Below are 25,438 nucleotides of genomic sequence, written 5' to 3' on the forward strand. Positions count from 1 at the left end.
GAGTCGTGATTTAAATTGGTTGATTCAACTGATTTTGAATTAGTTGACTGTTTGAATCAGTTCAATCAATTGAAGCACAACTCAGAAATCAGTTGATTCAATTTAGTTAGAAAAACGAAATGTAGCGTTTGAGAAGATTAGGGATCTTTTCGCCAACAAAATTATTAAATTACTCAAGTAGACAATAAAAAAGTAAAAATTCAAATAATTAATCCTTATAACTTTCTATTAATAAAAGTATCAAGAAAAGAAGGGGAAACAACACCAAGCTAGCTAAGCATCAATGGCGTCGGCTTCTACCTCCTTCCGCGCCGTCGTGATCCGTAAACCACCTCTTGCCCACCCACACCCAAAACCGCCTTCTCTCTCATCTCTCAATTCCAAAAACCCCATTAAAATTCCCCATCTCGGGATACGACCAAACCCTCCGTCCGCCGCCGTGAAGGCGCTGTTCGACATCTCATTTTTCGAGAGGGAATTAGGAGGCGGCGCCGCCCCTCCGACGCCGGAGATACCGGAGACGGGGTTTCCGGAGATGGGGGACAAGGTGGAGCCACAGTGCCCCCCGGGCCTACGAACGTACGAAACTATGGTCGTCTTAAGGCCCGACATGTCCGAGGATGAGCGCCTCAACTTCACCCACAAATATAATCAGGTAATAAAAATTATTTCTTTTTTCTTTTAGTAGAGATTTGGGGTTCTTTGTTTGGGTGAAATTGATATATGCTAGTAGAGATTTAGGGTTCTTCGGATGAAAAATATTAAATTGCAGTGTGTGACATACATTATTTGATCAGGTATTTTGGTAATTTGGTGTGTGTGTGTGTGTGTGTGATGAATTGAAAGTTTGGTGTATTATATGTTAGGAAAGATGAGTTCAATTGATATAGAATCAGAGCTTATATATTATTACTGCGCGGCGCATGAAAATTTCCGGCTGCGTATTGTAGTCGACATTGTTAGTTGTTAGTGTGAAGGTAATTGATACTCTAAATCGACTGTTTTCGAAGTTCGTATCGACAATCGAGTAATTAGTGAGGAACAATTGAATTCTTATGGTTTGTGCAGTTGTTGGTGGCTGGGGGAGGTACGAATGTGACAGTGTTCAACAAGGGTGTAATTCCGTTAGCGTACGGTATAAGGAAGAAAAACCGAGCTGGAGAGAGTAACACATACTTGGATGGAATATACCTTCTCTTCACCTATTTCACCAAACCCGATTCAATCACTGTTCTCGAGGAAACCCTACTAGCCGATGACGAAGTTATCAGATCTTCCACTTTCAAGATTCGGAAAAGGAAGTTGTCTAGAAAAGAAAAAAAGAAAAAAGAAAAAGAAGAAGAAGAAATATTAGGAAAATGATGGTGTTTTAAGTAGAGAGTCGTACTTTCCGATTTTGAATATTCTTGGGAACGAAAACGTAAACCTCACTCGGTTGAAGAGAAACGCTAATTCGACATTCCTACGAAGTCATGATTCTATCGATTTTGTTTTTACTTTGCTTTGTAATGATGTTGTCATTGTAAACTTCTAATGCAAGTCATGTTTCTTACTATTGAGAATTCTTTTGGCGATCCAACTTAATTACGTAAAAATCCCAACACAAAAAACGAAAAGAAATGAAGAACGTTAAACAATCACATGTCGTAATCAAACAGAGGTACTTAATATTATTTTCCGTTTAATCAAACGACCAATTACCAAGGCCGAAAATCTTAAAACATTACAAGCTCGGAGTGTAAAAAAAGTCATACCTCACACCAAAGATGGCATGTCTTTTCCAGAAAATTAGAACTTGTTATCGAGTTTTACAGAAACATAAACTCGTAGAAAATTGTATTGAAAAAAAAAAAATTAAGCCCCACAGGTAGATCTATGACCAGCCGAAGACGTAATCAAGAACATAAACAAGCGCGAGAGAAAACGGGTAGAGCAGAAAAGCTAAAATAGCAGTCCAAAGTGGGAAAGTAGTGCGGACGCTGGCAAAGACTCCCATCACAATGCACACGATCAAAATAACGAGCACTTCCGACGAGAAATCCCACGTCAGTCCTCTCACGTAAACAAGCCCCAAGAACACTGATAGACATAGTGCGTTGTTCATCGTAACCGCTCCATACAGCTTTAAAAAGAAAAAAGTTTTAGGATTATTAATCGGTGATTATAAATAAGTTGTGAGCTGGAATACTTAATGGAGTATTAAAAGTAGGTGTACCTCGGAAAATGTCAAGGAAGCAGATCTTATCTTTTTCCTGCTGGCGAATATGATGGCAGAGACTGCCTCGCTGGAGTTGGTAGCCAATGGGAGTGCAATAAACGATATGAAGAAAGTAGGAATGCTTGTAGCAGCGGAGAAATTATCCACCGCATCGACCAGAGGGTCGGCAAATGCAGCTGCGATGAGAGTTCCAAGAAGCAATAAAAGCCCAGCTTTGATCGAAGTACTTCTCGGATTCTCTACCCCCTCGACAATCTCGTCACTTTGTTCTCCCAAAAGCTCGTGCTCTCTCTTCGTTTGCTGCCAAAAAGAAATTATACCATCTTATATAACACTATCTAAATATCAATAAAAAAACTTGAAAAAAAGAAAAGAAAAGCAACACACTTTGTGATAGTCGTCTATGTATTTCATTGAACCAGCCTGGTTAGAACCTCCTCTGGCACCCTTGGCCTCTTCGAGCCATTTCCCTATTCCAGCGACGAACTCGTTCAAATCGACTTGAGAGTCGAGACTGGTGTCGAAATCCTTGATTACTTTGGCCAAGGCGTCATCCTCGTCCATATTAATCTCGTTGAATTGGATTCCGACAATCAGAGCTCTCAATTCTGCCTGTGAAAGGAAGCCGTCATCATTCTCATCGATAGCTTTAAACAGCCTGTCATGTTGGAGATTGGAGAAGATGATGAACTAAAACAAAAATAAAAACCCCGTAAATAATGAGCAGAGTATAGCCCCAAACTTACTTTGTCAATACTTCTTCATTAGGCTTCCCATCGTCTGTGGAGAGTCTTCCCAAGGAACGCATTTTCAGTTGTCTCAAGATTCCAGATATGACATGCTTATGTTTTACAAAAGCAAGCCGTCTCCTTTGAACCACGGGCTGGAATACCTGCAAAACAAAGTTCACGGCGATTCTAAGAGTTTCTTAAGAAAGAAAAAAAATAAACTTTTGAAATGGAATGAAAACAAGTAGACAATTCTAAGCTTAGAAAAACGCAAATACCTGGTACAGACAGTAGGAGATCAGAGAGGTCACGGAAACAATAAGAGCAATCAAGACAGACAAATGCCTGCCTGAATCTGAATGCAAAATTTGTGGTAATTGGACTATGACAAACGGAATAACGGATATAGCCATGATAATGCCTGCATAGCTTGTCCATACATCGGTAGTTATGCCCGAACCTGCAAGGACCAGTAAACAGTGAGATATTGCGCACACCTAATTAAAAAAAAAAATACAGGGTAAATATAGAAGGAGAAGCAGAAAATGGAAAGATAAAAGATCAATTCTCTCCAACGAACCCCAAGGTGTAACTACGCAAGAAAACTAACACGCAGTTACATCAAGATTGCTTACTGTGCACCTTCACAGTACTCCATGCACTATATTGTTTAATCTGTGTGTAAATGGGATTCCCCTTGAACAAGTTGTTGACCTATTTTATTAATCAGACGAACACAGTAATATTCTTTTAATAAACACAACGGTTTTCTGCACCTCGAAAGAAACAAGTCATCTAAATGAATGATCTCAACAGTGTCACGTGACCCTCTGCTAAAATTTGGTTACACAGACCGATCTTTTGGAATCTTCTATGTTGCTAAAACAAAACTGTTTTAATTATAATATTATAGCCTTAACAGATAAGCAGCTTGATCAAACTTTGCAACCAGTTAAATATTTCGAAGCATACACACGCACGCATAAACAACACAAGAAGAAAATGCAAGGCTGTGAACTACTTTCATAAAGAGGGGAGACTTGTAAGCAAAAAAAAAAAAAAGATCGAGACAAACCGGTTAAACTCAAGCCTTTTGTGTCTCGTGAGTCTATGGCAAGATCATTTTCGATATCGCACTTTCCCACAATAATACAGGTTCCCCAGATTACTGTAATAAGCATGACTGTTGAACCGGCTAACAGCCCCATTCCAACCGAGACCTGGCTTTGAGCAGTTTCAACGCTTCCAGACAGTCCAGAAACTGAAAATTAGAGGGAAAAAAAAAGCAGCAATTTTCAGCAAATACTCATTGAAAATGATCATTCATCAAATTATAGACTGATTACAAGTAAATTAAATAAAAAAATAATGCATATCTGAATCTCCGTATTTGCGAAAACCAAAAGATGCTTGAAGGAATCAATTAATCCCAATATCAAACAGCCATATTATGAAACATCATTACACAGCTCAAATCTGTTTATTCGATTCCTTCATGTAAATGAATTTTACGCATTCTCGTCATATATAAATTATCAGTAATTGAAATATTGCACTCCAGATTTATACTCATGACTGACAGTAATAACTGTAAATTAGTAACAATTAAAATACGATTTCTAGAGAGAGAAAGAAAAAAAAAAGTAGAATTACCGAGAATTAGCATAGCATCGGGAAGCGCGCCGAGGATGGGGAGGAAAAGGCCGCCGACAATTCCGGGGCCGAGGATCTCGAGAAGAAGCTCACTGCCGGTGGAGAGATACGTTGCGGCGAGGAACATGAGGTAACCGTACACCAGAATCAGGAACAGATTTCCGAGTCCGGTGGAGGTGCACGGCAAGAAACCGTAGGTCTGCTCGCAGGTTTCCTCCGCCGCGTGGAGGCGGAGGAAGTGCGGCACCTTTGATTCGCGGACCACACCATCGGAGACGAGATCTGGTTGGTCGGAGATGAAGCGACCGTAGGTGAGGCCGCAGAGGATCAGGAAGAAGACAGCTGTAAAAAGAGGCCTAAACTTTGCCTGCCGTCTCATTGTAGCTTAGATTTGTTCAGTCTGAGCAATTGCTAAAATCTATGGAGTTCTATATATATATATAATATATGTATATGTATATATATATAAAATAAATGGTTTGCAAGCTATTGTACGAAAGTGTAGGTTTACCCAGTGCACCTATATGGTTGGCTACGGGTTCCTGCATTACAAAAAAAAAAAAAATTATAATTTGATTTTAATATTAACAATATCTTTTCAAATTTTTGTTATTTATTGCTTTAATAAGATACTAATAATGGAGTCCCACTTATTGAATATTGACTACTTAAACACCATCATCAAATGTCAAATGCGGAGAAAATATTATACTAATCCCCAATAAATTAACAAAATAAAATTTAAAATATCTGATCTTCTTTATAAAAAAAATTATTAAATTGGCACTCATCTATTTATTCTACTTATTGAAAAAAAAAATCTTGATGTAATTGAAAAAACATAGAAAACTGAAACCTACACACTCACTAGTTGGAGGGTATGTGAGCCTAAAAGAACGCATATAGGGGAATTTATGTTAATAGAAATATTGAAAAGGACCTCCCTAAAACAATTTCCCATTTTTTTGATAACTGAACTTTTATTTTATTTTTATTTTTTTGCCGAATTACAGTCATCCCTGAGTTATGGTCAAATTATTAAAACTCCCCTCACGTTTGGGTAATTACAGTCACCCCAACCCCTCAACTATGTATTATCTTACAAAAAAATTCCTCGAGAGGTAATTTTAGGGATATTAAATCAGTAAAAACGAACCGAAATTTCGGTACGCCAACATTTTATACCGTTTAGTGAACTGAATATACGATTTAGTTCGGTAAATAACCGAATTACATACATTTTGTGTAAAAATATTCAAAAAGAGTGGTGGCTGTAATTAACCAAACAAGATGGATTTTCGTAATTTCAATATACCTCAAGGGGTGATCGCAATTTGCCCTAATTTTTTTTTTTTAAATTGAACCTGATTAAGAATGTAAGTCAAACACGACCACGTCACGCACATAAATATTGTAAATCAATTTTTTTTTATAATTTATAATTAATTAATTACTATTTGTATGGTTGTGAACCACGCGTTGGTTACGCGTTTAGCTATGTGGGAGTGGAGGGTTCTTCGTTTTTTGACACGGTGAGAAAATATATAATGTGAATGCCACTAAAAGATATGAAAAGCAAAATGCAGAAAATAAAATGAAGAAAAACTTTATTGAAATGTAAATTATCGTAGGAAAAAAATTATTTACAAGATAACCTACACCCATTCGAAATTCGCTAAGTAAAGATCGCTTCGTACAATCAGTGGCGAATCCATGAATATATTCAAGGGTGATGAAATTAAGCAAAATAAAAAATATAAATCACTTAATAAAAATTGTAGAGATTTTTTTTGTTTTTAAGTTGGAGAGTACAAAGTAGCGTATTTGATTAAGAGTTTGAACTTTTCAATTTAACCTTGTCGAAGAATTCGAACCGTGTAACCTAACTTATACATACTCTTTATCACTTGAGCTACATCCTATGTTGATGACTGACGAGTATTGTATGATTTTCAAGCTATTATGCGAGAGTAAAAGTTTACTCAATGCACCTATATGGTTGGCTGTGGATTCTTTTATTAAAAAAAAAAAAGTGCAATGTGTGACATTTTTTTTGTTTTGATAAATGTATAACATGTGACATCATTTAATTCAAATATATACAATTTTTTTTTTTAAATCAAGGATATGCAAACGGCACGCTTTTGAGATAGGTGTCAACCACTGTGTACAATAAATACCTCACAAATTATACAAAAGATATAAATAATATTGAGCTTACAATGTATGACAATCTCGACTTAAACTAAACTCTAATAAAGTTGTAGCAACATTGAATAATTAGAAGTAATTAAAAAGAAAAACAAAAAAGAAAATTGTCTATGGTTATTTTAAGATTTTCTCGTGAACTCGTCTATTTTGGTCCAATTTTTATTTTTCTTATTTTAACACGGTTTGGCAAAAATAGTATTTTAACTCAGATATTGATCAAATTGTTTAAAACAATAAACATCTTCTAATTATGTTTTAAAGTTTAGTTAATGGAATCAAAAGTAAAAAAGTTGGTGCGAAAATATTAAATTATGATTTTTTTAGACCAAAAGCTAAGAATAACTTTGCAAAAGCTATTCGAAAAGACTAGCATAATATGAACAAATTATTTATTCGTTTGCCGTTGTACTTATACTTTTTTCGGTAAATATTTATCAAATCGAGATTATTAGCTTTTAATTGAACTTATAATTATATATTCTCGGTTATTTCTATGCTACACCAGATAAAGTATTGTATAAACGTCCCCTAGCTTTTCGTCACCTTGGAACAATTTTAAGGCGATTAATTAGTAAGCAGTAAAAATTACTAGTCTAGGATAAGTTTCTAAGCAATGTTTGGAAGTGTTATGGTATTTTCATTTTATTCCGGGAAAAAAATCGTTCATGTGGAATAGTTTAATAATAAAAATAATGTTTATTTATATTTTGAACCGAGACAACACTGATTACTACAGCATCCAATTTATGCATGCGTCCATGAAAATAATGTTTATTTATACTCCATCCGTTCCTAAATAGGTGTCGTTTTTCATCTTAGCACAAATCCTAAGAATCTTAATAAATATGTCTTGATTTTAGAAAAATATATATTGATGGACCAAAATACCCTTGTTTATTAATTAATGCTGGAAGAGTGTTGCAGAGTTAATAAGGGTAAAATTGAAAAATAAGCAATTAATGCAGCATTGGAATCGTAAAGTGACAGATAATATGGAACAAAATAAATTCTCAAAAGAGACCGATATAATGGAGTATTTCATAACATTAAAATGATTTCTAAAGATTAGTTATTATTCATTATCTTGTTACATAAAATCCAAAGGCACAATTATTAAATATACATAAAAACCCATAACCTTATCTACAAATAGACAAAAAAAAAAAAAAAAAAAAAAAGACCAACTCGTGAGTTTAAAGACTATAGTCTAAGTTGTAAAAATCAACTCACTTAATAGTTAATAATATTATTGGGGTCCATTTTCATGTTTGTGATAAATTATTTGTTGGGACAAAGACAAGTTGTTGGCAATTTATAATTTTTGTATTTATCCATGGTGATTAAATCAGACCGACTCAATATTAATATATTATTGTCTCTGTGTGTGTACCGTGTGTGGGTGGTGGTGGGGGCTCATTTATTAGTTGTTCTATTTATTTATTACAAAAACTAGTTCAAACTATTGCTGTTTGAACACCTACGTGGCGGAATGTGATAGGTTCTGCCGACATGCCACGTTGTGAGATCTATTGGTACATTTGGAATTTTGTACCAATCTGCTCCTTTTTTTCTATTTGCACATTTGTTGTTTTTTTCTTTCTTTTGAATTTTTAAAATGTTTTACAACAAAATAGTAAGAATATAATAATAATAATAAATTATTGGATTATAATTGGTCAAGTGACATTCTCTATTTTATATTGCTTTTTTTTTATTAAAATTATTAATATTAACCAAGTGCACGCACATACGTGGTGCTTGTAAAAGCTTATCCAAATACATAACTCAGTGATTTTGAGTTAAGTGTATATTAAGTGTTTATTTCTAAAATTTTGGGGTATTTGCAAATATTTTTGAAAATTAACTTAAATAGTAAAAGTAGGGCTATAAATGCAAATATCTTAAAGTAGTTTATTTTAAAAGAAGCAAAAGTTAATTTTACAAACGCTTAAAAAAAGATTATGAGCAATAAAAAGCTCGGAAGTTGTTTCTAAAAGCTTTTACAAACTATCATAGTTGTGTTATGCATTTTCTTTCACTTTCTTGATGAAGTTTTAGAAAACCAGATTTTTATTAATTAGATAAATCCATTCTTAAGTAGTATGATTAAGAAAATAGCTTCAGATTGTTACTCTAATTGCAAATTGCCTGGAGAAATAAATATTTTTATGCATGATTTTTTATGTATTTTATTACTTAATAAGTAGTAGTCACGTACTCACGTTGGGAACCAATCATTAGTGATTAACTTATCAATTCATTCTTAAGACTTTATAACTTATGATTATTCCATTTTTTTGGGGAAAATTATACTTATGATATCAATATTAGTATGCATTATATGTTAGTTAACTAAAAAATTGGAAATTTTCAAATTCTGCTAATTCCGATTCCAAAAAATTCTGACTTTGGAACTAGTTTTTTCATTCCGGTTTCAGATTTCCGATTTTTCAATACCTATAAAACGAAAGTTGGGCCTATGTCACGATGACATGTTTCATTGACCTTCATGTATTACTAATTAAAACTAAGTTTTTAATAGGTAGCATAGTTTTAATTGACGTTGATATATTACGAATCTAAATTATGTTTTTTATTCGGTAACCTAATTTCATTGATATTTTTTTTATAAGAATAATTTCATTGATATTGATATATTACAAATAAAAAATTAATTTTTTTTTTGGTAGCCTAGTTTAAAGTTATGCATTCAATTATTTGCTATAATATGCATAATCAGCTTAATTTTTTTTTTCTTGTTAAGAATATTTTCAATAATTTTATCCAATATTAGATGTTTTTTTATTGATATAAGAAATATGGAAGTGTTAGAGATTGGATTAAATTGCAAGTGTAAATGCACATGGGAGGGAAGGAGAGGTGGATCTCTAGAATGATTTAGTTGCTTTTATTGCTCCAATGCTATTTAAAACATTTAAATAATATTTTTTTCGTGTTAAAGTACTCTGTCATTCCTTGTTAAATGTCGTTTTTAGCGTTGCCTAAATATTAAGAATCTCGATAAGCGTGTCTCGATTTAAGTTAATTGTGCATTTCTGGAGAGATTCTTTGTAAACGATTTATCGTGAATAATAAAGATTGATCCTTACCGAATGGATTCAGGTCAATTCAATCCGCGGAACCATATGAATTTTGAGTGTTCTTTATTGGCTATTGCTTTCATAATCTTCTTCATCATAGTTTGTTATTATAGTTAACAAACTATAATAACATATGAATTGTCAAGTCGATTTCCCTTTTTAACGCATGCATCAATTAATTATAAGAAGAAAAAAACCTATAAAATGACAAAAATACCCTCTCATTGTTTCAGTTTTAATTATCTTTTAAAATAAACAATGATTTAAAATATATAAAATATGAATTTCAAAATTCCCAAAGTTCAAAATTTTAGAAGTTGGAATGAATTTTTAGTTTTTGAATTTTTTTTAAATCAAAATTTATTGTGCACTTCCCAAAAGCAAAATAGAAAATTACAAAAATTGTATTTTCCATATGTACACTTTATGGAGACCCACTTAAAAGTTGATGAGAATTTGCAATCATGTCAAATCTAAATCATATAACTACTGTTTGATGATTTGTACACAAAGTAATTTAATAATCTTAAAAGTACATCTCATTAGTTTGTCACATCGCCGACTGGGAAAAGAGATTTTATTTCTTTCTTTATTTCTAAGTATGTAAATATAAATATAAGACAAGAAAAAAAATAGGAACAATTTATTATTAAAACGAAAGAGTACAATTTTTGGAAATTCCCTTTATTTTTCTCTTCTAATAATTTCTAGGAGGAGGCTCGAGACTTGAGCTTGAAAACTCGATACGTGTCTATGTGAGTCTAAATTTACATGAATCAGATGTCTCTTTTTATGAACACTGAGCTAAGATTTTGACTTGTAACATCTGCCGCGACATTGATAAAGCCCAAGTTTAATATTGACTTTTAATTTAAGACCCAAATTAATGTCCACTTGATGATTTGTCTCAAATTCCATTTTTACCAATTCAATCCACATATTTATTTTTTTCTTGTGGTATGGTGGATCGAATAAAATTTATAATTAGCTTATTTCTGCACTTGTCATTCAACTTTAATTTGTATATATTGTCATCAAGATTCTCAAAATTGAACAAGAAACCAAATACTTATTCATATTCCTTTTCAAAATAATGCAATTTGTTGAATTTCAATAGACAAATAAATTTTACTGATACTGTACTATGATTATAACCAGTTGAAATTACCAAGAACAGTAACTAAAACCAAAGACAAAGGATACAGCATACAAGCAAAGACAGCTGTCCAAACAGGAAAAACAGTGCTGAAACTTGCCAAGCATCCCATAACAGCACACACAATTAGCACCATTAGAACCTCGACGGAGAAATCCCACGAAAATCCACGGAAATAAATCAGCGAAAGAAGTACCGAAAACCCCAGAAGATTGTTCATCAACACCGTCCCGTATATCTTCACGCAATATTTAAAATAAAATAAAATTAATATGTTTAGTGCCAAAACAGGAAATAGTATTGAGTCATCAAAGAAGAGTGGAGACAAAAAGAAACTCTATTATAATTACCTCGGAAAATGTCAACGAAGTGATGTTTAGCTTCTTCCGTCGAACTTCACCGATAGCAGATATTGTTATTCTGGCATTTGTGGCTAACGGGACGAAGATGAAAGCAATGAAAAACGAGGGTATGCTTGCAGCTTTCGAGAGGCTCTGAACACTGTGGATAAGGGGTTCGGCTAAAAGACCTAACATGACAATCCCGAGTACCAAAAGGGATATCGCTTTAATCCATGCAAACGGCGATTTATCGACGAATTTGTTTTCCACTAACTTGTCCGTCTCTTCCCAGTTTTGCTGCATTGTTGTTATAATAAAAAAAAAAAAAAAAAGGGTTCTTTATTCATTAATCATCCCTTTTTGGAGTAATCTTGAATATGAGTTGTAAGAGTTGTGCTTACGTGATAATCAGATTCTTCATTAATTTGCTCGGGTTTTGGAGTTTGATTAATACTGATTCCGTTCAGCCATTTCGACAATCCAGTTACGAATTCATCCTCGTTTATCAATTTATCTCCACTTATATCGAGTTCTTCCATTATTTTGGAAGCTGCTTCATCTGTATCGTCTGGTATGCTACCGAATTTGATATCCATCAAAAGATCTCTGAGCTCGGAATACGAGATGAGGTCATCTTTATCATGGTCAATGTCTTTGAACAACCTGCGCCATTAACTAATCACTCAGTTGATCTTTCTGTTCAAGAATCGTGTTATAGTTTTCGAAATCTAGATATTTTACAAGTACGATTAATAAAAGAATGGAATTGAGTAAAGAAAACTGTTGGACCTTTTTATAGCAGGTACGTCTGGGGTTCCATCTTCTGTTAAAAGGCTGCCGTGTGTGGAGCTCTGAAGATGCTCTAAAATTTCTGGAACGAGATTTTTCATAATTTCTCGTTCCTCCCTTTTCTTCTCCATCCAAGGGCGGAGAACCTGTTCAAGATGCATAGATAAAAACTAAATTAGATAATCGACACATTGTTACTTGGTGGACAAAACTAGGAGTTGAAATCGGGCGGATCGGAATTAGCACTATCGAAAAAAATCCGATTTTTTTCGGAAGTGAAAAACTAATTCCATTTCAGTTGAAACAAAAAATCGGAAATTGGAATTTCAAATTGAAATAAAGGAATTTGTTCCAAAATCGGAAATTTTTGGTTCGGAATTGGAGGAATTCGAAAAATTCCAACTTCTTAGTCACCTACAATATAAAATGCATTATAATATAGTAATATTGATATTATAAGTGTAATTTTCGGGGTGGGGGGTTGGAATTTTCAAAAATTAAAATCCGATCGTTAATCGGGATTTCATATATACTTCAATTCCGATCCAAAAAAAATTTAGAAAAAATATATACTCGAATTTGATCCAAAAAAATTGGAAAATAATAGGAATTGGAAGTTTGAGACTTCGGAATGCAAAATATTGTTCCAAAATCAGAAAAAGAATCGATCGGAATCGACGAAAATCAGAAATTCGTTTCCAATTCCCACCCCTATACAAAACACACAAACTTTAGCAGTATGCAACTTCATCAAGAATCCTAAAAAAAATATTTTGTATTACGATAAGAAAATACGTTAATTTACCTCATCTAAGCGATAGGTTTCGCCCAAGTCCTTCTTTGTCTCCTCAACCCATTTCTCCATTCCCTTAACAAACTCATTAATATTTATCTTCTTGTTATCGTCCACATCGAATTCCTTCATCATGTCTTGGGTTGCTTTGTCCTTGTCGGAGTACATTTTTCTAAATTTGATTTCTTGGAGAAACCCTTTGAGCTCAGAAGCATCGATAGTTTCGTCTCCATCTCGATCCGTTTCTTTAAATATTCTAAAGAAATGCACTAAAGATGTCACATATATAATCAACAATGCTTCAACAAATACAATCGAAATTCAGAATCGAAATACCTTCTTATAACGGATAAATCCGGAGCACCGTCATCGGTGAAGAGAGTCTCGTTCGTATGATTTCGCACATGTTTAAGTATGTCTACAACTAAATGGCCATGCTTTAGATACAATAGTTGCCTCCTTTGAATCCAAGGCTGAAACAACTGCTCAATTTTTGAAACAAAGATTTCAATAAGAAATTCCACTTTACCATTTAAAAAATAAATTAAATTAAATTTGCACTCTCTTTCTAGTTTCTACATATAAAAAACTTCACATAAGAAAGAGAAAAATACAATACAGTTAAACCTCTATAAATTAATACAGTTGAGATTAACAAAATTATATTAATTTAGCTAATTATTAAATTATCGAACTAATAGTTTACTATGTTCTTACGGAGTCGAGACCCGAAGAAATTATTATTTAAGCAAGGTTATTAATTTATCGAGATTCTACTGTACCTGATAGAAGAAGTAAGAAAGCAAGAAGGTGACAGAAACAAGCAGAGCGACCACGACGAATATTCGCTCCCAGAAGTAAGATAAATCGAAGAGTACTGGAATTTGGATGATCGTAAACGGGATCGCTGAGATAAGCATTATCCTTGCGGTGTAGCCCGTCCATGAATCTGTCACTACGCCATAACCTGAAGCAATAGAAAAATACCCAATTCGGAAAATTAGGGCAAAAAAACGAAAACGAAAACCTAATCCAAAAATGGATCCAATTAATTCAACAACTAATATGAATGATTAATTGAAAATGATTGCTTGGAAATAACAGAATCTAGAATTACCAGGCCATAGTGATAAGAAGAAATTTTGAATAGGGTTTTGATTTGTGGAATCTGAAGATTGAGAAGAATTGGGAAAATGTTGACTGCCGAGAATAACGCAGGTTCCCCAAACAAGAGTGAGAAGCAAAATGGAGGATCCGGCGAGCAACCCGACTCCGGTTAACACGCATTCTTGAGCTACTTCTTTGTTGTTCAACAATCCAGATACTGTCAATTAAATGGAGGGAGTAATTTAGGATGATATTTAAAAACATTGACTATAAGTACCTTTTAAATTTCAAATTATGTCTCTCAACCCGGATTTTCTATTTATAATTAAATTTAATTTTTGGAACTAAAACGAAAACATGATATGATACGGATAAATAACATGAATAAAAGAAAAGGTAAATTACAGACACCTCTGAACTAAGGTTAAATTATGAAAAGATCTCTTGCGTTTGAATTATTACAGTCACCACTTAATTATGAATTCTTCTTACACGTCCATTATTCGCGATATCAAATTTCGTCGAATTTTCAAGAGTATTCGAAGTATTCTCCAGTTTGTATCCTATTCGAACTTTATATTTTGAAACAAGATGATCACAAGATGTGTCTCTTGGCTTGTAAATATCAGATTGTGGTGCTCAAAAACTGAATTTTTGCAGAAAACAAGTACAAACTAAAAAACATTCTACTATATATAGAAGATTCTGTTGAATTTGACATCATAATAATAAATATGTAAAAAATTCATAATTACTCAAATATGAAAATGTTTTTTCATAATTTAACTTTATACAAGGACAGCCACAATTTACCCTTAAAAAATTATCTTAGAAAAATGTAAACCAAACACTTTTAAACCTCAATAAACTTTTCTCACCACATTTTCCTAGAATTCCTAAAATAAATTAAATTAATCTAAAAATGGTCAAAATTAACAGAAAAAAACATCTAACTGCGGGCCTGGTGAAGCTGTCAATTGTGATAATGGCAAATTGCCAAATTGTGTTTAAAAGAGAAAAATTATATTAAAAAAAAAAAAAGTCCACTATACGTCTATACGATTAAGTTTAGCTAGTGAATCAAATAAATATATATATATAAAAAAAATGGTTAGGTAGGTTTGCATATGCTGCATGCTTTATTCAAACTTAAACAACTACACCCTGACCAACTAATCAATCAAACGACATGATTTGATTGTGCAATTATTTTAGTCAATACCAAAATATGATTTGTTAAATGATTTATTTTAATTAAATCCATCTTAAAGAAAAAGCAATGCCAGCTCATTTAAACTGAGAAAAAAAAACAGATGAAAAAAAAACCAAATCAGGCAAAAAGCAGAATGAGAAAGGAAGTTGTTACCAAGAAGTATAAGTGCTTCTGGAAAAGCTCCGATGATCTGAAAAGCACACGCGCCAAAAACACCTGGTCCAAGAATCTTGAAGATTCTCTCTCCTCCAGCAGCAACGTAAGATTCCCCATGAAACAATAGATACTCGTACACCACTATCAAGAAAACGTGTCCCCATATACTCTTCGAACACGGCAGAAATCCGTACATTTGCTCGCACGCTTCTTCTTCTTCCAATCTTATCACAGAAAACGTGTTTTCATCCTCTTCAATCCGGCCGTCCACCCCATCCAATATTAATAAATCGGAGGCACCGTTTGGCTCACGCCGACTTATCGCCCGATTGGGTATTAACACGACGAATATGAGAACGAGAAAATACGAAAGAAATCGTGTTTTCATGGTGTTCAATTTTTTTTGTTTTCTGGAGAATGATGGTTCTTTTTTGGTGGTGTTATGTTATATATGTGTGTGAAATGATTAGTTAGTGTGTGTGTGTGTGTTTTTTGAAATTAGTTGACCGTTGACCAATATAGTATAATAGAAAATTTTCAAATGGACAGATAATGTATGTATAGACTATAGATCTTACAAGAACATGGCTAATCTGGAATTTGTATCTTTATTAATTAATTATTTACTAAATCATTTATACAAATACAAATAATTAATGAATAAAAGAATGCTGTATAAAAACAATTATGCTTCAATTTACAAATATTTTTACGACGAAGACGAATAAAAATGTCCGAAGATGTAGACCAAGACTAGTGACAACGGATACATCAAATACGCCGAAATCGAAGTCCAGACGGGATAAATTCTACTCAAACTCGAAAAGATTCCAACTATGCCAGACACAATCGTAACAGCCAGAATTTCCGCAGAATAATTCCACGCCAAACCGCGGAAGTAAACGAGCGAAAGAAGAACAATTAATCCCAGAACGTTGTTCATTAACACCGTACTGTATATCTGCATTAATAAAAAAAAAATCAAAATTGAGTTAATTTCAAGAATTAAACATCATTAAACTAATTAAACTCGTAGTAATTAATTATTCAATTAAAATTAATGACCTCGGAGAATGTCAAAGAAGTGAGGTGCAGCTTCTTCCTACGGGCCTCACGCACAGCGGATACAGCTATACGAGCATTCGTAGTCAACGGGACTAATACAAACGCGACGTAAAACGACGGCACTTTTGCTGATTTAGAGAAGTTTCTAACACTTTGTATAAGAGGCTCTGCTAAAAGGCCAAGCATAACTAGCCCGAGCAATAAAAGGCCTATAGCTTTCGCCCACGCTAATTTTGATTTATCGATGAATTTTTCCTCCAATAGCTTGTCCGTTTGTTCCCACGTTTTCTGCACAATTAAATTAATGTCGTTTATTAAGGTTTCGTATATTAATTAAAAAAAATACGGTCTTAATTAATCGAAGTTTTTACTTACTTGATAAGTATCATCTTCACTCTCCTTTGAGTTTCGACCGCGAATATCAAGAGTGGTGTTTAACAATTTGAACAATCCATCGACAAATTCCTCTTCATTAATCACGTTGTCTTCGTTAACATCGAGCACTTTCATTAGCTTCGATGCTGCTAATTCCGCATCGTACGGAATCGTGCCGAATTTTATGTCCGTCATCATTTCCTTTAATTCGGAATACGATAAGCATCCGTCTTTGTCAGCATCGATTCTTTTGAATAACCTGCAATTTGTATATATACATGATCAAACGAATTACTTATTATACCGATTTTATTTATTTTTAATAAAATAAAATAGATAGGTACTCTTTAATAGCATGAATATTCGGAGTTCTATCGTCTGCCAAAAGGCTCCCATAAACAGAGTTCTGAAGATAATCCATAATATCCGGAATCAAATGTTTCATGATTTCGCGTTCTTCCCGTTTCTTTTCAATCCACGGTTTAAGAACCTGCAACACATAATATAATTAAATTTCACAAAACATCATGAATTTATCCATTTAAATAATAATAATAATAATAATTAAAACTTACCTTGTACAAGTCTTTCAGTGATTTAACAGAGTGTAATCGTTTATTCATCGCATCCTTTGTGTCGTCGAGCAATTTGGTCATTCCTTGTACAAATTCTTCCTCCGTTATTTGCTGATCGTTGTTCGTGTCGAACGCTTTCATAATCTCCGCAGCAGTGTTTTCCTCATCCGATTGGAACTTTCGAGTTTTGATTTCTTGCAAAAACGCTTTGAACTCCGCAAAAGATATCACCTTATCGCCATCGCTATCAGTTTCTCCGAATAGCCTGCATTAAAATTATCGGATAAAATTAACATAGACTATTTTTATTCCATACTACATAATAAATAAAATAAATCAATAAAAAATCGGAACCTTTTAATTGTCGATATATCTGGCATTCCATTTTCATCCAAGAGGTCCCCTGCTGTCTGATTCTGGACATGGTTTAGAATGTCGACTGCTAAATGCTCGTGTTTTATGTACAGTAAGCGCCTCCGTTGAATCGAAGGCTTGAAAAACTACTCAAACAAAAAGTTGTCATAATTATTATAATTAGTAGGATTAATTAATTAAATAATGTTAGTTAAGATAAATCAAGAATTAAGTTACCTGATAGAAGAAGTAGCAAAGAAGGAAGACAATCGAAACAACAAGAGTGAACAACACGAAAACTCGTTCCCCGACGTACGATAAACGCAAAAATGTCGGAAATTGGACCATGATTAATGGTATTATAGATAGAAGCATGATTATGGAGGTGTTTCTTGCGCCGGTAAGTGTAGATACACCGTTTCCTGTAACGCAAACGACAATCGAAATTAATTTTTTTCTTTTTAAATTTCAATAATAAATAATTAACCGAAAAGAATTTATTCGTGTAAGAAAAACTGAGCAAATATATGAAATGAAATTAAACCTGGCCATAATGAAAAGAAGAATCTTTCAATAGGGTTGTATGATATATTATTAATTTCTGAGAGATTGTTCTGCAAATGAGTGGAGAAATCTTGACTGCCAAGTAAAACACATGTTCCCCAAATGAGAGTGAGGAGCAGGATTGATGAACCGGCCAGCAAACCGACTCCGGTCAAGACCAATTCCTCGGCGGTTTCGTTGCTTCTATTGGTCAACCCTGATGCTGTAATAATAATAATATAATAATTAGGAATAAAAAATAATTAATTATATTTTTGATGATTAAATTTAAATAAATAAGTCTGATTGTATTACATGCACGCACCCCTAATGTATGGTCAAATTACGAAAATCCCCCTCTTGTTTGGGTAATTACAACCACACCTCTCAACTATAAAACCTTTTACACCTCCACCCTTGCGGTTTCAAATTTAGTGGAATCTTCGAGATTATATGGAATATTATAACTTTTATACCCGTTTTATCCCATTCGAACTCCACAGTTTGAAGCAAGATGATCATAATATATGTTTTTTGGCTTGTATATATATCAGATTGTGGTGCATCAGAAACTGTATTTTTACAACTAGAACATATTTCACGAAATCTAGATGAGTATGTTGAATTTGAAACCATAAGGATGGAAGTGTAAGAAAAAATCATAGTTGAGAGATGTAGATGTAATTATCCAAATAAGAGGGGTTTATCGTAAATTGACCATACCTCAGGGGTTGGTTGTAATTTACCTTATATAATATGAAACGTACCGAGAAGAATGAGGGCCTCCGGGAGGGAGCCGATGATCTGAAAAACACTGGCGCCGAAAAGACCGGGTCCGAGAATCTTGAAGATTCTTTTCCCACCTGATGCCACGTAGGATTCCGCGTGGAAGAGTAAGTACTGGTAGACCAGAATCAGGAAGAAATGCCCGGGGTTTGTCTGCGAACACGGCAGAAACCCGTACATTTGCTCACATGACGACTTCTCCTCCTCCTCCTCGCCGGAATATTCCATTATTATTCCTTTCGAAGAAGAGAGACCGTTTTTCTCGGGAAATTCGTCCGCCACCCCGTCTGAGACGACCAACCCCGGCGAACTATTCGGCGACGGCCGGGAAATAGTGACGCCGGGGAATAGTAAGATGAATATAATAAGATGAACAAGTGCAAAACAGAGAGTTTTCATGGTAATAAATGGAAATATTGAACTTTTGTTTCATTGGGAATAATAATTATGCTTAACTACATATATATAATAATAATTGCTGAATAAATCAAAGTTGGAAATTTAGTCGCCGAGGAAGTTTCATCGTGGCGTACATGTCGTGATTAATAATGGTACTGTATGCTAAACGAGTTGTACCATTTGCATGTTACACAAGAAAACGGTTTCTTGCAAGCTACTCTTGACGTCATCAACATTGGTTAATAATACGTCACACCAAATTAATGATGATATATGCTTAATTAGATTTCCTTTGATTTTGAACCTTTGTAACTTATATACACACATTTCATACGTCCTCGTATGGATTATGATCAAAGAATTAAGGGGCTAAGCGTAAGATGTTTAATAGCTTCCAAAATATTTGATAATTTTTTTAAAAAAAAATCTTAAATTTTTTTAAAAAACTAAGTTGTTGAAGAACAAATAATTTTTTTTTAATAAGTACATCGACCCCACCTTTTTATTTAGGATATTATAATGAATAAAAATATTAAATAAGATCATTATCCAAATACTCTAAAAATTAATTCTAAAACTAAAATATAATGCTTATCAACTCTCAAAATATCTTGTCAGACGCAAAAGCCGCTTATCAGTTGTTTAAATAAGTTTAATCAAACGGACCCTATATCCAATCAGCAATGAGGTGCAAGATGTTAACGTGTACAAATTTGCATAAATCGTTAATTAGGTTTTGTTTGACTTTGTCAAATTAAGAAATTGTGTACCATTGTTAATTACTTCAAAATACCAAAAAAAGAAAGGAAGACCTTCAAAAAATATTGGAATTTGTTTTTTGAAAGTCCATTCAAAAGTTTGTAAGTTTGTATATCTAGAGATTAAATTGTTATGCGTTGACTTTGGTACATGAGTAGTCACCTAATAAATAATAAATAATTATCATAATACAAAGACATATATACTAGGCAGTTTCATTCCGATAAACATGAAAACATATTAAATTAACTATCACTAAATTTTGGAATATGGGATTGTCTTCATTGTTGACTTTTATATGGCTTTAGATAACTCTATATATATATATATATATATATATATATATATATATATATATATATATATATATATATATATATATATATATATATATATATATATATATATAAAACAATTCTTTATTGATGAAAATGATTGAAAATAGTTCATGACGCCGAAAACAAATTAATTAATTAATTAGGGCTCTTTCAATTACCTATATCTGATTAGTTTGAATTAGATGAGAATTAATTATTTAATATATAATGATTTAAGTTAAATATCTTGTGCTGGTCATTATAATTTCCTAACTCGGAATATTTATCACTTTTGACTTCTTCAAAAAAATAAAAATCTTTTAAATTGACAAATCTTTAAAGAATATTGAGGTTATATTTTCCACAAATTTGGTATTTTCTGATTCCAATTCTCCAAGAATACTTTCTCAAATAAAATGATTTCTTTTGTAATTTATACATAATGCAGTGACTAATTGTAATTTCACATTAAAATAGTAGCTAGTGTTACACAGAACTCAAAAAAATGATTTATTTACTCAAAACTAGTAAAAATCAAACAAAATTGAAAAATAAAGACAAGGATAGTTCATTATTGAAAGTTGATTCTAGAAGCGCCCAATTTAACTCAAAGATTAGCAGCTTGTGAAATATTAGGGTGCATTTGGATGGACGGATTTGGGGGAGGGATTTCAAATCCATAATAACAAATCCCTCCGACTTGTTTGGATTGAGGGATTTGGAGATGGATTTCAAATCCCCACCCCTCATTTTTAGTTGATTTTGGAGCAATAGTGATGGATTTCAAATGACTCCAAAATTGGAGTCATTTCAAATCCATTCCCCAAATCAAATCCCTCCCAAAATCCCTCTATCCAAATGGACCCTTATTTTATTTGTGAATTGGAAACTTACTGAAAATTTCATCGGCCAAATTGTAATTAGAGAAACTTTAATAATCTTTCAATATTTTTTATTCGATTTACCTAACTTCAATAGTGACAAAGAATTGCTGGACCACCCCCAATTTAACTCTAGCTTTACATCTTCATTTGACTCTTTCCAATAAATCAATAAATAAATAAATTTGGTTCTTTTATTGAAAAATCTATAGTCGTATAAAAGTGGGCACGACTAGGGTTGGAAATATATACTCCGAAATTTCGAGTTCTGATTGTTCCGAAATTATTTGGATCGGAATTGGAATATATATGAGATTATGATTTTGTGATCCAATGTTAAGTTTCGAAAATTCCAACTTCTTTTTTTTTTTGAATATTACGCTTAAGATACCAATGATATTGTCTATTTTACATTTTATATTATGTGACCAAAAAATAGAAATTTCCGAAATTTCCATTCCGAATTTTTTTTTTGGAACGAAATCGGAACTAGTTTTTCACTTCTGAAAAAAAAAGTCAAGGTTCAATTTCCATTCTCAAGAACAAGATGCTGTCGATTTAGTCACGGTTCAATTCATTTTTTGGACTTACTTAGAAACTTGCCCTGCACTTTCTTAATTTAGTTCTTTTCTGGAACTTCACTGTCACACTTGTTTCCATGAACATTCTTGAATACTAGTGTTCCATTTTTATTTTATTTTTTTAATTATATATATGTAAGAGTAACCCTTCATTGAGAATTCCTTTGGTTTCTAAATATGCTTTTTCTTGTTGATCATTAATTAATTTCTAAACCTGAAAATGAATTCATATAATTTCTATGTGCTGCTTTATTTTGTGGCATTAGCCTTTGCTTCAGTAAATTTAATTACTACAAAAGGGGATGAGAGTAGTGTTTTAGGTGTCATTTTGGATTGCAACAGCCGCGTCGGTAAAGAAGAAATCGTCGCAATTGAAATCGCAATCGAAGAGCTAAACAACCAGCAAAACCGGAACCTGATTCTCCGCGTCAAATGCTCTCGCGGCGAATCAGTTCTCGCAGCTCAAGCCGGTAACAAAATACTTTCATATTTATTAAAAAAAAAAAAAAAAAAAATAATAATCTTGATTAAGTTCTACTGTCATCATATTAACTGGAAAAGTTGTTATTTTTTTCAGCCAGGCATCTAATCAGCAAGAGCCACGTGGCAGCCATACTCGGACCAAATTCATGGGAGGAATCATCCGCAGTCGCCGAGGTTGTGGCTGCCACCGCCCACCAATCCGACATTCCGATTCTCTCCTTCTCCGATTCAGCTCCGCCGTGGGCCACCGACCGGTGGCCCTTCTTCGTCCAGGCGGCCCCCGCCACTTCCAACCAGATGAAGGCGGTGGCCGCCATAATCCAGAGCTGGAACTGGCGCCGCGTCAACATCATTTACGAGGAAACCGACTCATCGTCGTCCGGAAACATCCTCAACCACCTCTACGCTCCCTTCCGGGACGCCGGAGTCCAAATCGACGCCCTGTCCCCGCTCCCGTTTTTCGCCACGTCAGCAGCGCTGTCAGACGAGCTGGATAAGCTGAGGCGGGCCCAATGCCGGGTGTTTGTGGTCCACACCGGCGTAGCCCTGGCGGAACGTATATTCGCCAGGGCCCACCAAATGGGGATGATGGAGAAGGACTACGTGTGGATCGCCACCGACTCCATCACGAGCCTCGTCCACTCCATGAGCCCGCCCGCCATCTCGTCGATGCAGGGCGTCGTCGGAGTGAGACGCCACTTCCGCGACTCCGGCGATAAATTCCGCGAATTTCGAACGAAATTCGTGGAAAAATTTAGCAAAAGATACCCCGGGGCCGAGAAAAATCACGGCCCCGGGATTTTCGCCCTGCAAGCATACGATGCCGCAAGGTCAATTGGATTGACAATCAACGGCACCAAAAAAATCGATGAGATCGATTTTGATGGACTAAGTGGGAAAATCGAGTACAAAAACAGAAAATTATCCCCTGTAGTTCAGTTCCAGATAATCAACATCATCGGAAGAAGTTATCAAGAGCTCGGGTTCTGGTCCGATGGTTCGGGCTTCTCTACGGTTCTCGACAATACGGTAAAATCGAACAATTCCTCCATGGAAATCTTGGGGCACGTGGTTTGGCCCGGCGGGCCGTGGTCGACTCCGAGAGGGTGGGTTCTTCCAACCGTTTCGAATCCTCTGCGAATCGGCGTCCCCAACGTTTCCCTCACAAGCAAATTCGTCAAAGTCGAGTACAACGCGGCGACAAAAAATTACTCCTTCTCCGGATTTTCAATAGAAGTGTTCAACAAAACTGTACAGAACTTGAACTATTCACTACCGTACGAGTTCATACCTTATAACGGAAGCTACACCGATTTGGTGAAGCAAGTTCGGTTGAAGGAGTTCGATGCAGCCGTGGGAGACATTGCAATAATATCGGGAAGATACGACTAAGTAGAGTTCTCGCACGCCCACACTCAAGGGGGACTCGTTATGGTGGTCCCGATCGAGAAGTACTCGAACCGAGCCTGGCTGTTCATGAAGCCGTTCACAAAGGCAATGTGGCTGCTCACGGGCCTCATAAACATATACAACGGCTTCGTTATATGGAGCATCGAGAGAGAACACTCGACTGATCTCAAAGGGCCCTTTTTCAACCAGATCGGCCATCTCCTCTGGTTGGCTTTCGCCACTCTGCTCTCGCTAAACGGTAACTTTCTTTTACCTACCTTAAATTTACTTTATCTGGCATTTTTCACTATTTTACTTATCTTTAGCTAATTTTAATCTTTCGAACCAAACGAGCCCCTATTTGACTCGTTGTTTATCTTGACTTGCGCGACGGACGACAGGACAGAGATTGCATAGTAACCTATCGAAAATGGCGACGGTGGTGTGGTTGTTCGTGTCTCTGATCATCACGCAGAGTTACACGGCCAGCCTCACGAGCATGCTCACCGTGCAACGGATAGAGCCCAAAATAGCGAATATCGAGATGCTGAAGAACGCGAACGCGTTCGTGGGGTGCTCCAAGGTCTCTTTCGTGAAGACTTACTTGACGGATGCCCTGCAGTTCAACTCGGGCCGCATCAAGAGCTTCACCACCCCGGAGGCCTACGCGCAGGCCCTCAGGAGCGGTAAAATCGCCGCGGCCTTTCTCGAAATCCCCGTCGCCAAACTATTCGTGGCTAAGTACTGCAAGAGCTTCGTCATCGCGGGCCCCACTTACAAAGTCGGAGGATATGGATTTGTAATATATAATTACTAATATTTTTTTTCTATATATCAACTCATTACATATATTTCTACAATGTATATTTATATATGTTTGGTTTTTTTGATGTTTAAAGGCTTTTCCAAAGGGTTCTCTATTGGTGGCTGACGTGGACAAATCATTGTTGGATGCATTTGAAAAGGGGGTGGTGAAGGACTTGGAGAAGAGCTTGATAGAGTCGGAGATATGTGTCGATATTCCGGTGGATAATGAGACGACGAACGCGAGTTTGAGCCCTCATAGCTTTTTCGTGCTCTTTATATTCACCGGCGGTACTTCCACCGCAGCGCTGGCCATCTACTACATTCGGAGCAGACGGAAAGTGGATGACGTGGCGTACGAGCACAAAGGGATTTGGATGTTCCTTGTACTCATGGTCCTCAAGAAATGGAGATATCGGAGAAACCGAATGTCCCGAAAAGTTAGTGATTTGGAAAGTCCCGCGGATTCTCATTCTTGATGGATCACCATGCATCAACATGTATATACATGTACGAAGTTTACATGATTAACTGATCTTAGAAATGCCATATCATAGCCTTATAATATGATTCCGCGTAGAAATGTATAAATGCACGATTTTTCATGCAATTTATACAAAATAAAATTAGATTTTTTTTTAATTAAACTTTGTACATTTCT

At 34.8% G+C, this 25,438-nt stretch overlaps 5 protein-coding genes across 5 annotated transcripts; 2 read left to right on the forward strand and 3 right to left on the reverse strand.

Annotated features, from left to right (window-relative positions):
- Window positions 1-41: 41 nt before the first annotated feature.
- LOC105967983 (small ribosomal subunit protein bS6c) lies at window positions 42-1,562 on the forward strand. Its single transcript, XM_012992574.2, has 2 exons — window positions 42-655; window positions 1,069-1,562. Exons 1-2 carry the CDS (start codon window positions 284-286, stop codon window positions 1,360-1,362), a joined length of 666 nt encoding a protein of 221 aa, XP_012848028.1. The 5' UTR covers window positions 42-283; the 3' UTR covers window positions 1,363-1,562.
- An 85-nt stretch (window positions 1,563-1,647) lies between these two features.
- On the reverse strand, window positions 1,648-5,054 carry LOC105967972 (sodium/calcium exchanger NCL). Its single transcript, XM_012992561.2, has 7 exons — window positions 4,600-5,054; window positions 4,022-4,207; window positions 3,225-3,406; window positions 2,965-3,110; window positions 2,606-2,876; window positions 2,216-2,518; window positions 1,648-2,122 (listed from the first exon to the last, which is right to left on the reverse strand). The coding sequence occupies exons 1-7, from the start codon at window positions 4,976-4,978 to the stop codon at window positions 1,874-1,876; spliced, it is 1,716 nt and encodes a 571-aa protein (XP_012848015.2). The 5' UTR covers window positions 4,979-5,054; the 3' UTR covers window positions 1,648-1,873.
- Window positions 5,055-10,960: 5,906 nt separating this feature from the next.
- Window positions 10,961-15,911, reverse strand: LOC105968479 (sodium/calcium exchanger NCL). Its single transcript, XM_088812131.1, has 9 exons — window positions 15,464-15,911; window positions 14,108-14,314; window positions 13,773-13,957; window positions 13,327-13,472; window positions 13,003-13,246; window positions 12,198-12,343; window positions 11,810-12,071; window positions 11,418-11,705; window positions 10,961-11,305 (listed from the first exon to the last, which is right to left on the reverse strand). Exons 1-9 carry the CDS (start codon window positions 15,852-15,854, stop codon window positions 11,060-11,062), a joined length of 2,115 nt encoding a protein of 704 aa, XP_088668257.1. The 5' UTR covers window positions 15,855-15,911; the 3' UTR covers window positions 10,961-11,059.
- A 144-nt stretch (window positions 15,912-16,055) lies between these two features.
- LOC105968469 (sodium/calcium exchanger NCL2) lies at window positions 16,056-19,727 on the reverse strand. Its single transcript, XM_088812130.1, has 9 exons — window positions 19,146-19,727; window positions 18,380-18,601; window positions 18,073-18,257; window positions 17,836-17,981; window positions 17,482-17,746; window positions 17,251-17,396; window positions 16,907-17,165; window positions 16,532-16,819; window positions 16,056-16,427 (listed from the first exon to the last, which is right to left on the reverse strand). Exons 1-9 carry the CDS (start codon window positions 19,561-19,563, stop codon window positions 16,176-16,178), a joined length of 2,181 nt encoding a protein of 726 aa, XP_088668256.1. The 5' UTR covers window positions 19,564-19,727; the 3' UTR covers window positions 16,056-16,175.
- A 2,497-nt stretch (window positions 19,728-22,224) lies between these two features.
- Window positions 22,225-25,419, forward strand: LOC105967964 (glutamate receptor 2.6). The gene is given in 4 exon segments (XM_012992553.2): window positions 22,225-22,571; window positions 22,679-24,232; window positions 24,375-24,772; window positions 24,873-25,419. Coding segments are annotated over 4 exon segments (2,586 nt in total). The 5' UTR covers window positions 22,225-22,321; the 3' UTR covers window positions 25,257-25,419.
- Window positions 25,420-25,438: the final 19 nt, after the last annotated feature.

This window comes from Erythranthe guttata, chromosome 13 (assembly GCF_056151865.1).
Source record: "Erythranthe guttata isolate IM_541 chromosome 13, IM_541, whole genome shotgun sequence".
NCBI lineage: Eukaryota > Viridiplantae > Streptophyta > Magnoliopsida > Lamiales > Phrymaceae > Erythranthe > Erythranthe guttata.

What these genes read in the sequence shown, in the direction of transcription:
- LOC105967983 (XM_012992574.2), top strand. Translation starts at nt 284, where the DNA reads ATGGCGTCGGCTTCTACCTCCTTCCGCGCCGTCGTGATCCGTAAACCA. An exon ending in TCACCCACAAATATAATCAG is followed by an intron (nt 656 to 1,068) that starts GTAATAAAAATT and finishes TGGTTTGTGCAG; the next exon opens with TTGTTGGTGGCTGGGGGAGG.
- LOC105967972 (XM_012992561.2), bottom strand. Translation starts at nt 4,978, where the DNA reads ATGAGACGGCAGGCAAAGTTTAGGCCTCTTTTTACAGCTGTCTTCTTC. An exon ending in AATGAAGAAGTATTGACAAA is followed by an intron (nt 2,877 to 2,964) that starts GTAAGTTTGGGG and finishes CCAACATGACAG; the next exon opens with GCTGTTTAAAGCTATCGATG. An exon ending in ACATAGACGACTATCACAAA is followed by an intron (nt 2,519 to 2,605) that starts GTGTGTTGCTTT and finishes TCTTTTTGGCAG; the next exon opens with CAAACGAAGAGAGAGCACGA.
- LOC105968479 (XM_088812131.1), bottom strand. Translation starts at nt 15,854, where the DNA reads ATGAAAACACGATTTCTTTCGTATTTTCTCGTTCTCATATTCGTCGTG. An exon ending in GATTTATCCGTTATAAGAAG is followed by an intron (nt 13,247 to 13,326) that starts GTATTTCGATTC and finishes GCATTTCTTTAG; the next exon opens with AATATTTAAAGAAACGGATC. An exon ending in GACGTACCTGCTATAAAAAG is followed by an intron (nt 12,072 to 12,197) that starts GTCCAACAGTTT and finishes TTAATGGCGCAG; the next exon opens with GTTGTTCAAAGACATTGACC.
- LOC105968469 (XM_088812130.1), bottom strand. Translation starts at nt 19,563, where the DNA reads ATGAAAACTCTCTGTTTTGCACTTGTTCATCTTATTATATTCATCTTA. An exon ending in GATATATCGACAATTAAAAG is followed by an intron (nt 17,747 to 17,835) that starts GTTCCGATTTTT and finishes ATTTTAATGCAG; the next exon opens with GCTATTCGGAGAAACTGATA. An exon ending in GTGAAGATGATACTTATCAA is followed by an intron (nt 16,820 to 16,906) that starts GTAAGTAAAAAC and finishes TTAATTGTGCAG; the next exon opens with AAAACGTGGGAACAAACGGA.